Genomic DNA, 13786 nt, shown 5'->3' with positions numbered 1-13786 from the left:
TGGTGATGTTAGCTTTGATCAGGCTGTTTCCACTGTATGTTTTTTTTTAAATTTTTGTTTTGTATAGTTACCATTTTTCCCCTTGGAATTAGTAAACAGTCTGGGGGACACTCTGAGACAGTGCAAGTTTTCTGCTTCTCATCACACTCCCTCACCTCCCATAGCGCATCCATTTGGATTCTTGTCTAGACCAGGCTTTAGTATGACGGTTGCAAGATGGCTTTTCCCAACTCCTCCACTTTTTTCACATTTATCAGTTTTCATTCTACTCTAAGGAAAAGCCAAACCTTTTCTGCCTTCCCTTCCTTTCTTCCACTTATTTATTATCCACAAAAGTTGCCGTATATTGTCCTCAGTTATTATAATGTTCAAATTGTTCCAGATTTGTCCAGAAGTGGGAATCTTTTCATGCTGACTCTTGTGTTATTTTCATATCTCTCTCACTCTTTCTTTCTTAATAACAAGTATTTTCTGCCTTTCTGGCCTATCTTATATTTTTCCTGCCCCAGACTAGATTTACTCATCTTTTCATGGAACCTTGGTTCTATTTAGAAGAAGATGGTGTTTAGAAACCAAGATCTGAGTTCTGTGTGTGCTTATTGCTGTGGGCAATGTGCGTTTATTGCTTTTAGGCCCTTTAAGCAGGCAGAGCTGGGGGAAAATGCATCCATATACATAAATGTGTGTGTGTATAATCATGAGTTTATACTGATGAACATCCAGTTCTGATCAAACAGCTTAAGTTTTTGTTAGCATCCCTTCAATCTGTGTTGAAAGTGCTCTCTTCCATATTAAGAGTCCTGGATACCAATAACATCAATTATTTACTGATTTGTTGAATTCTACAACACACCTGAAGTAGGGTTAGAATTATTACACCTATACTACTATGAAAAAAATGAGTCTCCTAAAAGGAGTTGAGAATTTGCTTACAATTCTTTTTTCCCTAAGGTTTTACAGTATGTGCTAAAAAGTTATTTGACCTTTCTTTTTCAGTATGGATATATTACTCACTTAAAATAGAATTGATTTCATTTGGTTTTGTTTGTGTTCAGTTTAGATTTCTTTTCCTATCATATCTGTCTTTAGAATAACATACTCCCAAAGGTCAGCTGGGGTTTCCTGGTGGGCTCATTGATAAAGAATCTGCCTTTCAATGCAGGAGATGTGGGTTTGATTCTTGGGTAGGAAAGATCCCCTGGAGAAGGAAATGGCAACCCATTCCAGTATTCTTGCCTGGGAGATCCCATGGGCAGTGGAGCTTGGTGGGCTACAGTCCATGGGGTCACAAAGAGTGGGACACAGCTTAGTGACTAAACAGCAGTAACGATAACTGAACAACAGCGAAGGTCAGTCTACTAGTGAGAAGGTATGCTCAGAGATGTACATCTCTTTCCCTCATCTTTTCTACAGTGTTCCTCCCTGCCCTAGGTAATCAGTTTCATTATTTTCTGATTTATCTTTCCAATTTTTATTAAGTGCTCCTTTCCTATTAGAAAAAAAGGCATACCATATATGCTCTTTTTCATTTTGCTATTGGTATAATGTTGAGTCATGTTTTTCTTAAAGTATACTGTAATCGTGGTAAAAGTTAACTATTAGTCATATATACGTTTAGAGTGTGCTGAGTTGTGCATTGGCTTCTAATTGTGGGTACACATTGGAGTCGCCTGGAGAGTTTAAAAACATTTTGATGCTTAAGAAATTACTGATGTCTGGATAGCATTACTGAGGTTGATTACCTGCTGTGATATGGAGACTGATCATCCTTGACTCAGCAATTGTAAGAAATTATCCTAAGAACATAATTGTACAGAGAACAGATGGGCACAAGTATTTATAAAGGTAACATTATTCATAATGATATCAAAAAGGAAGACAGTTTTCTCAGTGTTATACTATATCCTATCTATTCAGTGGGATATTACAGTGTGTTCCATGAAAGTGAGGAATACATATTATAATACAGAATCACTACTGTTACGTAGCAAGTTAAAAAAAATGATTACAAAACAGTATTTAGAGCAAAGTTTCATTCTCCAACTGAAAACACATACTAGTGTTTTCTTTACTGAGCTTTCTCCCCCACTTCCTTTTTTATCTTTTTGCTAATTTCTTTCATGCATTCCTTTTTAAAAAAAGTTTTATAACCAAGATTCTACTTTATACTTTTAAGAAGTCAAAATACTGGAAAATTTCTAAGCCTTTTCCCTCCTACTTTTTCCATCTATTATTTTTTAAATGGAAAATTTCCTGTCCACTTTCTGTTGTGAGCCATCAGTTCAGTACAATCTAATTGCCATCTTATTTTTAGGAATGGGTAGGAGAACATTGTTTAAAGGAACCTGAGAGATTATGCACAGACAAAGAACTTATTCTGGACCCTGTGCTCTCAAATATGCAAGCACAGAAATTATTGCAGCTGATCTGTTATCCTCATGGCATTAAGGAATGTACGGAGGGGGACAACCTCCAAAGACAGCACATTAAACGCATTCTTCAGGTGAGTGAAAATAGTCTAAAGACTGTGTTTCTGTCATTTTGACATGTTCTTTGTGTTTATACAGGAGTTACTGCGTCTCTTTTGTCATTGCTAGCTAATTCTTAACTTTAATTAATTCTGATTTTTATTCCCCCAATTTTACATTTTGTGTAACAGCCACACTTTATTGCTGGGCAAATACGCACGCTGCAAACCATATACAACCATTATGTATGTATAAGTGCGAATATGTTAATTCATGTCAGTATTTGTTGTGTTTACATGAGAAATAAGCTTTGTAGAAGGACTGTCTTCATTATGTTATTCATAAAATATCAAAATCATTTTGTAATGGAGTTGTTTGGATAGACTTTGGGAGAAGAAATGATTGTCTTATTCATTTCCAACGCCTAGCTGAGTAAGGCACATTATTTTAATGTTGCTGTTTTTTCCTTTGTCTCTATAATGAGCATATGTAATAGACTTGGAAGCCTTTTGTGTCATATGAATCCCTTTATTGTGTGTGATCATTCATCTGCTTTTTTGAGAAAGAGAATACTGCAGGGGATTCTTATACTTTAAGACATGTTTGGTATTCTTAACGTGCTAACTCCATTTCCCCCAGAATCTTGAGCAGTGGACGCTGAGGCAGTCCTGGCTGGAGCTTCAGTTAATGATCAAACAGTGCTTGAAGGACCCTGTGAGTATATTCATGAAAGCATGAACGTGTGTGCCGTTTTATGAAAAGCAACACAACATTGATGCTTGTGGATAAAGTAAAACACAGGGGTGCTTGTTTTCTCTTGTCTGACTCCAGGGCTCTGGTTCGGTGGCTGAAATGAACAACCTGCTGGACAATATTGCCAAGGCAACAATAGAGGTGTTCCAGCAGTCAGCTGACCTAAACAATAACTCTTCTAATGCTGGCGTGGGCCTCTTCAGCCCAAACGGGATTGGCAATACTGATACAAGTAGCACAAGGCAGAATGGAATAAAGACATTTCTCAGGTATTTTTTTTCCCTGTGGATTTACAAAACTACCATTCATTTTTCACATGTAACTGCACATTTTACTTGGATAATGCAGACTTTTTTCTTTTCATAAAGCTGCAGGAATGTGAGGAAAATAATTGCTTGTAAGTGTCCATTATCATTATTTAATATGTTCAAGGGCCATGCTGCTGGGCTGCACGGTAGCTGAGCATTCCACATATGCGGTTGAGCAGGCCCAGACTCCTTGGAACCACAGTTTACATTCCATAGGGGTGAATTTCTTTCATGTGCCCTGAGGCTGCCCTATTCTGTGGTATTCTTAATATAGGAAACACTCTTTCTGCCATCTTTTTTAGTTGGCAGATTTGCTCAAATGATAATTACAAAAGGCAGATAGACTTGTATTTCATGATTTTGGTGTCAAGTATAACTGGTGAATTTTGAATCTTTAGAAATTGGTTATTTAAATGCTTAAATGTAATCAGAACATTTCATATTTTAACCATGAGAGAAAGGTATATTGCTTGTTAGACAAAAAAACAAATTGCTTGTTAGTGTTCAGAAAGCCAGAATCATAGAAAACCACTTTTCCAGACTTTAAAAAAAAGTTGAGCTATAGTATCCTTGCAGAATCCCACCTTTTAGTGCTTTCCATAAGCACGAAGAGTGTGTGCAAATGTCTGGTATTTGGTGAGATGAAACAGAGGATAGAAGTAAAAGGCAAATGTTAGAATAACCCATGTGTCCTGTGAATGTAAGTTTTGCTTTGGAGTTTCGATCAGAACTGTGGGAGCAAAGTAAAACGATGCCTTGGGTATATCCTTGGGTATAACATCTGTTTCCATTTTTAGTTCCTCTGAACGCAGGGGTGTGTGGCTGGTGGCCCCCCTAATTGCCAGGCTGCCGACTTCTGTGCAGGGAAGAGTGTTGAAAGCAGCTGGGGAGGAGCTGGAGAAAGGACAGCACTTGGGTTCTTCTTCCAAAAAGGAAAGAGACAGGCAAAAGCAGAAAAGGTATGGCTGGAAGTTTTGTTCCTATGTGAGCGGTTATAGAATGGTTGAGAAAATTCAGTGTCCTACAGATGTACGTGCTGATTATACTCTGCTGTTGATGGTTATTAATAGTTGCTAAGTCATGTCTGACTCTTTGTGACCCCATGGACTACAGCATGCCAGGCTTCTCTGTCCTCCACTATCTCCTAGAGTTTGCGCAAATTCATGTCCATTGAGTCTGTGATGCTATCTAATCATCTCATCCTCTGCCACCCCCTACTTGTCTCGCCCTTGATCTTTCCCAGCATCAGGGTCTTTTCCAGTGAGTTGACTCTTTGCATCAGGTGGCTGAAGTACTGGAGCTTCAGCATCAGTCCTTCCAGTGAACATTCAGAGTTGATTTCCTTTAGGATTGACTGGTTTGATCTCCTTGCAGTCTAGGGGACTCTCAGGAGTCTTCTCCAGCAACACAATTTGAAGGCATCACTTCTGCCCTCAGCCGCCTTTATGGTCCAACTCTCACATCCATACATGACTACTGGAAAGAACATATCTTTGACTAGATGGACCTTTGTCTGCAAAGCGATGTCTGCTTTTTAATACGCTGTCTAGGTTTGTTATAGTTATTGTACTCAGAGTCCACTGAAATTTCGCCTTTGTATGGAATTGAAAATAATCTGATAGGCCAAGTTCTGTTAGAGAAAGTCTCCAGATTATAATATGTAATGCACTAGCATTCAATTCCAGAGAAGGCAATGGCACCCTACTCCAGTAGTCTTGCCTGGAAAATCCCATGGACGGAGGAGCCTGGAAGGCTGCAGTCCATGGGGTCGCTGAGGGTTGGACACGACTGAGCAACTTCACTTTCACTTTTCACTTTCATGCATTGGAGAAGGAAATGGCAACCCACTCCAGTGTTCTTGCCTAGAGAATCCCAGGGATGGGGAAGCCTGGTGGGCTGCCGTCTATGGTCTGCACAGAGTCGGACACAACTGAAGTGATTTAGCAGCAGCAGCAGCAGCAGCAGCATTCAATTCTGCCTGTGTACCCTAATCACTGCTGCACTATTAAAATACTGACTTCTCAGCTCTGCTTCAGGCCTGCTGAATCAGGTCTGTATATCCACAGTCCCTGTATTCAACAGTTGTTTGGGTTTTTTTCTTTTTATTTAGGCACTTGAATTTCATGGAATAATTTATACTTCTATTATGCTGCACCCTGAAATAAGTTACTAATATTTTTAACATTTAGGGCTCTTGTTCTAGCTTATATATTAGGCTAGATCCTAATATATAGGATCCTCCAAGTTGAGTCTTCCAAGTTGAATGTTTTTTAAGTTTTGTGGCCTGGAAAAGGTTTAAGTGATTATATTAGAAAAATGATTATGTTACTGAAAAAGAACATAAACACATTCTAATGTAAAACCATGATGAATTTAGTACCTCAGAGGTAAAAGGAAATTCCTAACATTGAAAAATAAAAACTCTGAGCCTTTTGAACATTTTGGGTTTCTTATGCCCTAGTCGGTAATGATTTCTAATGACCTAATCAGTAGCTGCCATTTACTAAGGCCTTATGAAATGTCATCCTCAATATAGAATTCATTACATACATATGTGAAGTTTTAAAATCTCCCAGCAGTCATACTGAGGTGCTTTCATTATGTCCTTTTTACAGAAGAAGAAACTGAGGCACTAGAAAGTTAAGTAAATTTATCAAGGACACATAGCTACGAAGGTGTGAAGCTGAAACCCAGGTGGTCTGGCCTCTGAGTCTATGCTCTTAACTGAAGCACATTTTGGTTTTGGCCTACCTTTGCACATATGTTGCTTGGCATCTGGTTGCTTCATCGCCTTTGCCAGTATTTATTAACCAACCAGATAACTCAGTTTTAATTCTCACAGTTGATTGGCTAACGATGGCATGTACGTTGCCTCACTTCCCACAGGAATCCTAGATGGTACTGCAGAGATTGAAGGTGGCTCTTCCTAAGTTAGTCTCTCTAAGCTCTGCTAGTGTAAAATGAAGCAGACTGAAATATTTTTATCTCCATCTCATTTTAAGAAATCTTTCTTTGCAGTGTAGAAAAATTAGTTTATCAATATGTCAGCTGTTTCTGATCATGTAAGAAATAAGGCTAAAATGCCAATTTAAAATAAATTTTAAAAATCAAATATCTTAAAACTCTTTTACAGGTCAAGCCTGTGGGATGTAGTGGAGCTGTGCACTAGGTCACTGGCCAGCAGAATGGTTTTGGAGGCCTTAGACCTCGGTGCTCATCTCAGTTCTACTCATGCCCATCCAATTGGCCTTGAGAAATGTGCTGAAAAACAACACAAGCACAACAATCCTAATAGGCCTGTTTCCTGGACTGTAAATAAGAATGGTGGCTCAGTGATAAAGAATCTATGGCAATACAGGAGACAGTTTCACTCCCTGGGTTGAGAAGATTCCCTGAAAAAGGAAATGGCAACCCATTCCAGTATTCTTGCCTGGAAAATTTCATGGGCAGAGGAGCCTAGTGGGCTAAAGCATATGGGATTGCAAAGAATCAGACGTGACTTTAGTAACTAAACAACAACAAAATACAAATACTATGTGAGAGAAGTTTAAAAGTTTTTCTTTTTTTCTGTGTATACAGTGATATTCTTCCTGCTATGTATCTTTAAATTCAGTTTACTGATACAAACCATACATTTTCTTCTTCCTTCCCCGCCCCCCGCTCAGATGCAGTATGAATTTATGCTCGTTTGCAGATGCCTTCAAGGGCAAGAGAACATATTAAATTATTTAGAAGCATTACAGTGGTTTTAAACCTTATTAGTTAGAGATATGATTTAACTTTTCAAGTAGTCTTGGCTATTTACTACTTCCCTCCCTTTTCTAATAGTAAAATGAATAAGAGCCAGTAACCCAAGGGCAGGAAATCAGTGTTGCACAGGAAGGAATCTGTTCTTTCTAACTAGATCTGCTGTTATTACTTCCTTTATAGTATGTCTCTTTTGAGTCAACAACCATTCCTCTCACTGGTCCTTACCTGCCTTAAGGGACAAGATGAACAACGAGAAGGCCTTCTAACATCTCTGCAGAATCAAGTTAACCAGGTAAAGTACAGTAGAATATTGAGCTAGGCAAGTATTTTCCTAATGGCATTCATTTGTTTTCCTTTCAAACACTGAGCTTAAGCTAATAAGGGCAAAGCATGTTTTGATTAGATGGAGGAAAGCACCACCCATGTCCTGTTCTCCTACCTGGCATTCTGGTCACCATGAGATTAGCAATAGTATAATATGAATTAGGCATTGGACAGATGTCTATGAAAGTTACATTTTGCAGATTGCACATAACTTTGTCATATCTGCTCCTAAGAGAGCTTTGTCTCTTAGGAGAGCTCCTGGAGCAGTCTGTGTTGCAGGGCACATGTCAGTAACAAAGAGAGCCTGCCCTCTCTCCAGGTCTTCTACTGGGCTTCCACATGGCAGGGAAAGTCTCAGCTTGAGCTCTGTAGGTTCAAAACCCAGTTTTACTGCCAGAACTATAGTGATGCTGGTCTAGGGCACAAGATGTGTGCATGCTTGCACATGCTACATCGCTTTAGTTGTGTCCGACTCTTTGCAACCTTGTGGACTGTAACCCTTCAGGCTCCCCTGTCCGTGGGATTCTCCTTGCAAGAATACTGTAGTGGATTGCCTTGTCCTCCTCCAGGGGCCTTCCCAGTCTAGAGATTGAACCTGCATCTCATGAATCTCAGGCGTTGGAGGGCAGGTTCTATACCACAAGCACCACCTGGGAAGTCCCAGGGCACAAGATACTCATTGCTGAATCAGAAGGCATTTTTAGTTCATTTACAAAGATTTGGGACTTTGCCTTTCCACCAGCTATAATTCTCATGGTCACTATTTGAAACACTTATGTTCTGTGTGCCATGAGGAAACTGAGTGATTAAACTGGAATTTGAAAGTATAGAATGGAGAAGAGTGAGTAGATGTTTTATCCTGTAGTAGTGCCTAATGGAGGCTTCCCACTCGGCTGTTAATTCTAGACACTGTCTTCTTTAATGGTACTGGATGAACCTGAACAAGACACTTATTTGTCTCTAATCATCTGCTACCTTTTGGATATGTGAGATTTATCTCTGCACAACAGCCAGAGTGATCCTTTTAAAGTGTAAACCACATGTTTTTCTGGTGCCCCAAAATGTTGCAGTGTTTCTTATTGTGTGTATGTGTTCGTGTGTGCGTGTGCTCGATTGTGTATGACTCTTCGTGACCTCATGGACTGCAGCCTGCCAGACTCCTCTGTTCATGGGATTCTCCAGGCGTGAATACTGGAGTGGGTAGCCGTGTCGTCCTCCAGGGGATCTTCCAACCCAGGGATCAAACCCATGTCTCTCTCGTCCCCTGCATTGGCAGGCACATTCTTTACCAGTAGCGCCACCGGTGAAACCCCTGTTTCTTACTATACCTGGAATAAAACTTCCCTGTGCAGGCTTATGTGACCCTCCATGATCTGTCACTGGCTCCCACCTCTATCTTGTTTCTTTCCTGACATGGCCTTACTCACTCCATTCTGTACGCAATGACCATGTTGCTGTTCCTTGATCTTGCCAAGCATCTTCTTCTTGCAGAGCTGTTCTCCCCTTCCCTGGAAGTTATCGACATGGCCACCTCCCTCAGTTCAGCAGATCTCTGCTCAGCTCTCACCTCCTTAGTCCTCTCCCATCCCTTAGTCCCACCCCCGTCACGCTCTAAAACGAGGACCACAGTTATTCTCTGTCCCCTTGTCATGATTCTTACCACTTGCTCTACTTATCTTGATTTGTCCTACTACCAGAATGTCAGCTCCATGACAACTTGTGGGCTTTTTTAAGCTACCTTGTACCCTTCACCTGCCTCGAGGGAGATTCATCTATATCTTTTGATGAGATTTGAGAAGTGCTCCACATTTACTGTGTGGCGTACTCACAGCTCATCTGTTGGACTCAGTTACTTCTGCATATGACTCATTTCAGCTCTTTTGAAATGATTCTCCATAGCTGCCCTACTTCAGAGCACTTTTTTTTTTTCGCATATACATCTGATTCACAATTTCCCACTGGTGGTTTGCCTTCCCTAAGCAACCTGTCTCTTCCCCAAGCAATCTGTCCCTTCCCCAACATTTGTCTGAATAAGTGAGGAAGCGTTTATTTAATAAATTGGTATGCAACTCGGCTGATGTCCAAGATGTCACATTTTTCAAAGTTGGTTATATTACCTTTATCAAGGAAGACAAGCCTCCCCTTCAATGAAACATCAGAATAATGCGTTTTCTAGGTTTCACAGCCTCTCGCTAGAAATATAAGAGGAGACTGATGTAAAATGTAATTCTATTTCTCTTTATCTTTATGGTGGTGGTGGTGGTGGTGTAGTCACTAAGTTATGTCTGACTCTTTTGCGACCCCATGGACTGTAGCCCGCCAGGCTCTTCTGTCTGTGGGATTTTCCAGGCAAAAATATTGGAAATAGTAGGTTGCCATTTCCCTCTCCAGGGTATCTCCACGACCCAGGGATTGAACCCACATCTCCTTCACTGGCAGGCAGATTCTTTACTGCTGAGCCACCTGGGAAGCCCCTTTATCTTTACACTTATCTTTATAAGACCAGTGTAATGATGTATTCTTAAAATATTCTTTATTTTTGTTAATGCTTAACCTCATGATCCTCTAAAGCATTTCCTAAGACTTATCAACAGTGTATGTAATTACATAAGATATTTCTTAATAGGGTATGTAATTAAATAACAAACCAAAAAAATAGCTATATTCCTGTCTGTGTGGAAGAAGGGGAGGAAAGTGAAATTTTGTACCCCTCCACGCCCCCCCCCCCCCCACCGCTTTTTTCAATTTATTAAACTAAGAAGTTGTCTTCATCACTTAAAAACTCAGTTTAACTTTAAATATGAGAAAAATCAAATTTAACAGGGAAAACAAGTATTGGGGTTTGTGTTCATTTATTTTCTGGTTTAGATTTTAAGTAACTGGAGAGAAGAACGATACCAGGATGACATCAAAGCACGACAGATGATGCATGAGGCGTTGCAACTCCGCCTCAATTTGGTAAGAGACCCTTCTAGCGTCTTTCCTCCATTAAATTTACCTCCATGTGAAAATAACTGCAGCTTTCCACTCCTGCTGTGGTCACAGCCTCCGTTACAAGGTGAAGCCCACTGTTTGCTCTCTTTACTGCTTCCTTGACTCTCAGACCTTCTGTTTTCCTTGCCACTGTCCTTCCTGTCTGGTCTGGCTTCTAGACAACAGTAGATATTTTTGGTATCGTCTTGCCTTCTGCATCCCACCCCCAGTGTCTCTCTCTCTCTCTTTTCTGTTTGTGCCAAGAGTAGGTCATAGGGAAGTACTAACTTGAGGTGAGCATTAGCTTTTACTCTACTTGCTTAAAAACTGTATTAAAATGTTCTTTAAGTCAAAATGTTATCAAACTTTCCATCAAATTGATCATAAAGAGAAATCCCATTGGCAGGTTTTCTAGAAATTTTATATTTCCTTCTCTGGCAGATTCTTTTGACTCTTCCTTTCTCAATGCACAAGGCCAGATAAAAGCTGCTCTGGAAGATGGCTTACCTGATGCTTGATATAACTTCCCACTCATGAATGAGCAGTCCTAAGGGCCAGGCCTTCCAGTCATCATTACTTCTGTGTTACTGGCTCTTTCCAGGTGTTGTTATGACAGTAGACTTAGATGAAATAGTTAACTGACAACACAAAATTTTTAGATACTGAGTCACTTAGTTTACATCTATTCAGATTTAATTGGGTGAAGGTTACATAATGAAACTGAATATCATGAAATTTAGGAACAACAGAGAGCTAATTTTACTAGCGTGTAATTCATGTTGATGACGTGTCTACACTCCATACCTCCTCCTCCTCCTTTTTTTTTTTCTGAATGTCCAGTTCCTGTGCTAATGGAACCAAAAAGACTGGCAAATATATAGCTAGTTGACAGAGAAGACAGGATAATCCATAGCTTAGCGCAACTTTAAAGTTTTTAAACCCCTGAAAATGTGGTTGTGTAAAGTGGTCTTTGTGACACTATGCTGATTTTTCCATTGTGTTCTTTCTGTGCTAGGTGGGTGGAATGTTTGACACAGTGCAGAGGAGCACCCAGTGGACAACAGACTGGGCGCTTCTCCTCCTTCAGATCATCACTTCTGGCACCGTTGACATGCACACTAACAAGTAGGTTCTTATCATTTCACATTGACTTTGCTTCATAGATGTATAGTGGAGGCTTTCATATTCTGGCCACAGATTCTTCCACATCCTATACTCTTAGGTTACCATTAACAGTTCTATGCCTTAAATAAAAAAGCTCAGTTAGTTAACAGTATCTTGGTTTTGCTTTAAGCTGCAAACCTTTTCTTTCTCCTTCTAGTGAATTATTCACAACAGTTCTTGACATGCTGGGTGTTTTAATCAATGGAACATTGGCCTCTGACCTGTCAAATGCATCCCCAGGGGGATCTGAAGAGAACAAACGCGCATACATGAATTTAGTCAAGAAACTGAAAGTAAGTTTGTGGCCTGCTTAGGAGTTTCTGGATTTGTTATTTAGCGCACGTTATTTTATTACTCCTTAAATCAGACGTTATTTTTTGCATTTAACTTTGTATCAGGTGATTATTTTGCTGTTCTACCTCAGCTTCTCAGTACCCCAAAGTTAGAAGTATATATAGCTTGAAGATTTTTCTTAAAATAACTATACTCATAGAACATATTTAATTGTTTAAGGGACTGTAGAAGTCCATTATCAAATATGTAACCAAAATGCCAACATTAGATTTAGGGTAAATTTCATCTTCCACTGGCAACATGCAGTTGAATATTAAACATTTGCATTGCTATTTCTAAATTCAATTCATTTGCCTAGCCACTAATACAGTTTTTGAAATAAATTATAAACAAACAATGCAGGAAAAAAGTTAATCGATCTGATGACCTTACTAATAAAACAGCCAATGGTTACCTTGTGGCCTGACTGTGGATTGGAGAACGTGTTCCGTGCTGCAGCTCCTGTCTTCGGGTTGCAAATACTACTCTGGGTTTTTGTAATTTCAGCACTGTGATGTTTGTTGTGTAACGAGGGTGCCTTCATATGTGTTCTATTTTCTACTTAAATAGAAGAAATGAAACATATGCATCACTGTAAATGAGAGCTGCCCCCTAAACCCTGTTGAAGGTCAAAGAACATTGCAGCTATAAAAAGGAAATGTTTCATAGGGGAACTTCCTCCTTGCAAACATTTGCCTTGTTATAATTTCTATCTCACTTCTGTCTCTCTCACTGTCTCCCTTTTTTAGAAAGAGCTGGGGGACAAGCGGTCAGAAAGCATTGACAAAGTTCGACAGCTGTTACCTTTGCCGAAACAGACATGTGACATCATTACCTGTGAACCTATGGGCTCCTTGATTGACACAAAGGGAAACAAAATTGCTGGATTCGATTCTATAGATAAAAAACAGGCAAGAGTAAATGTTTGTTCCTTATGTATATAAATGCATGCACTTATACTTTCGTGTCTTCCTATAGGGCATATGAAACATCTTAATATTATTGTTTCTTGATTTTTTAAAACATATCCTTGTCATTTAAATGCAGTGGTCTTTGGCATTATCATACAGATAATGATGTTGAAGATCTTCATTTAAATGATTTTCTGAATTTAAATGAATTTTTGAAGCCCATCAAGGGAAAAGTAAGTAGAACCTTGTTTAATAAAAAAAGGAATATGTTTAGTAGATGAAAAAATTTATATTAATAAAAGTCTCTGTATAGTTTAAAATTAAAATTTAAATGGCTTTAAATTTTAAAGCTGTTTAAAAAGTTTTAAAGTGATAGCACTTTATTTTCTTATCAGCTGAACAGCATTTAATGAACACTTGATTTATATAAGATATTAAATATGGTTCTCTAAAACTTGAGTCAGTCTAAAGCTCTAAAGCTGAGCTCAGTTACTCAGTCATGTCTGACTCTTTGCAACCCAATGGATTGTAGCCCAAGGCTCCTTTGTCCATGGGATTTCCATGGAACAATACTGGAGTATTCCAGGCAAGGAAACTGGATTGGGTAGCCATTTCCTACTCCAGGAGATCTTCCCAACCCAGGGGTTGAACCCACGTCTCCTACATCTTCTGCACTGGCCTGCGGATTCTTTACCACTGCATCACCTGGGAAGCCCAAAACATGAGCAACACTGTCAGGTATTCTTTCAGTGAACATTGAACAACTATGGGGTTCCAAGATAACAGAGATGAAAGACAGAGC

The 13786-nt window shown here is 39.4% G+C and overlaps 2 protein-coding genes across 7 annotated transcripts in view; one reads left to right on the top strand and one right to left on the bottom strand.

Annotated features, from left to right (window-relative positions):
* P2RY12 (purinergic receptor P2Y12) overlaps positions 1 to 12744 on the bottom strand; it is a 49090-nt gene extending 36346 nt beyond the window's left edge. For 2 of the 4 annotated variants that reach the window (XM_069580634.1, XM_069580613.1), the window contains exons 1-2: positions 12489 to 12744; positions 11084 to 11214 (exon numbers count right to left, since the gene is read on the bottom strand). The gene's annotated coding sequence lies outside the window, so the exon portion shown is untranslated. The remainder of the gene's footprint in view (positions 1 to 11083; positions 11215 to 12488) is intronic. The other 2 variants (XM_069580646.1, XM_069580641.1) reach the window with 2 other exon arrangements.
* The window catches only part of MED12L (mediator complex subunit 12L), a 361426-nt gene that overhangs the window by 305313 nt on the left and 42327 nt on the right, over positions 1 to 13786 (top strand). For all 3 annotated transcript variants that reach the window (XM_069580602.1, XM_069580597.1, XM_069580588.1), the window contains 9 exons: positions 2315 to 2503; positions 3108 to 3182; positions 3300 to 3490; positions 4327 to 4488; positions 7460 to 7571; positions 10472 to 10561; positions 11592 to 11701; positions 11898 to 12033; positions 12823 to 12984. In XM_069580602.1, coding sequence (XP_069436703.1) covers positions 2315 to 2503; positions 3108 to 3182; positions 3300 to 3490; positions 4327 to 4488; positions 7460 to 7571; positions 10472 to 10561; positions 11592 to 11701; positions 11898 to 12033; positions 12823 to 12984 — 1227 coding nt within the window. The remainder of the gene's footprint in view (positions 1 to 2314; positions 2504 to 3107; positions 3183 to 3299; positions 3491 to 4326; positions 4489 to 7459; positions 7572 to 10471; positions 10562 to 11591; positions 11702 to 11897; positions 12034 to 12822; positions 12985 to 13786) is intronic.

Source organism: Ovis canadensis, chromosome 1 (assembly GCF_042477335.2).
Source record: "Ovis canadensis isolate MfBH-ARS-UI-01 breed Bighorn chromosome 1, ARS-UI_OviCan_v2, whole genome shotgun sequence".
Lineage (NCBI taxonomy): Eukaryota > Metazoa > Chordata > Mammalia > Artiodactyla > Bovidae > Ovis > Ovis canadensis.
This window is presented reverse-complemented; position numbering and strand designations above follow the sequence as displayed.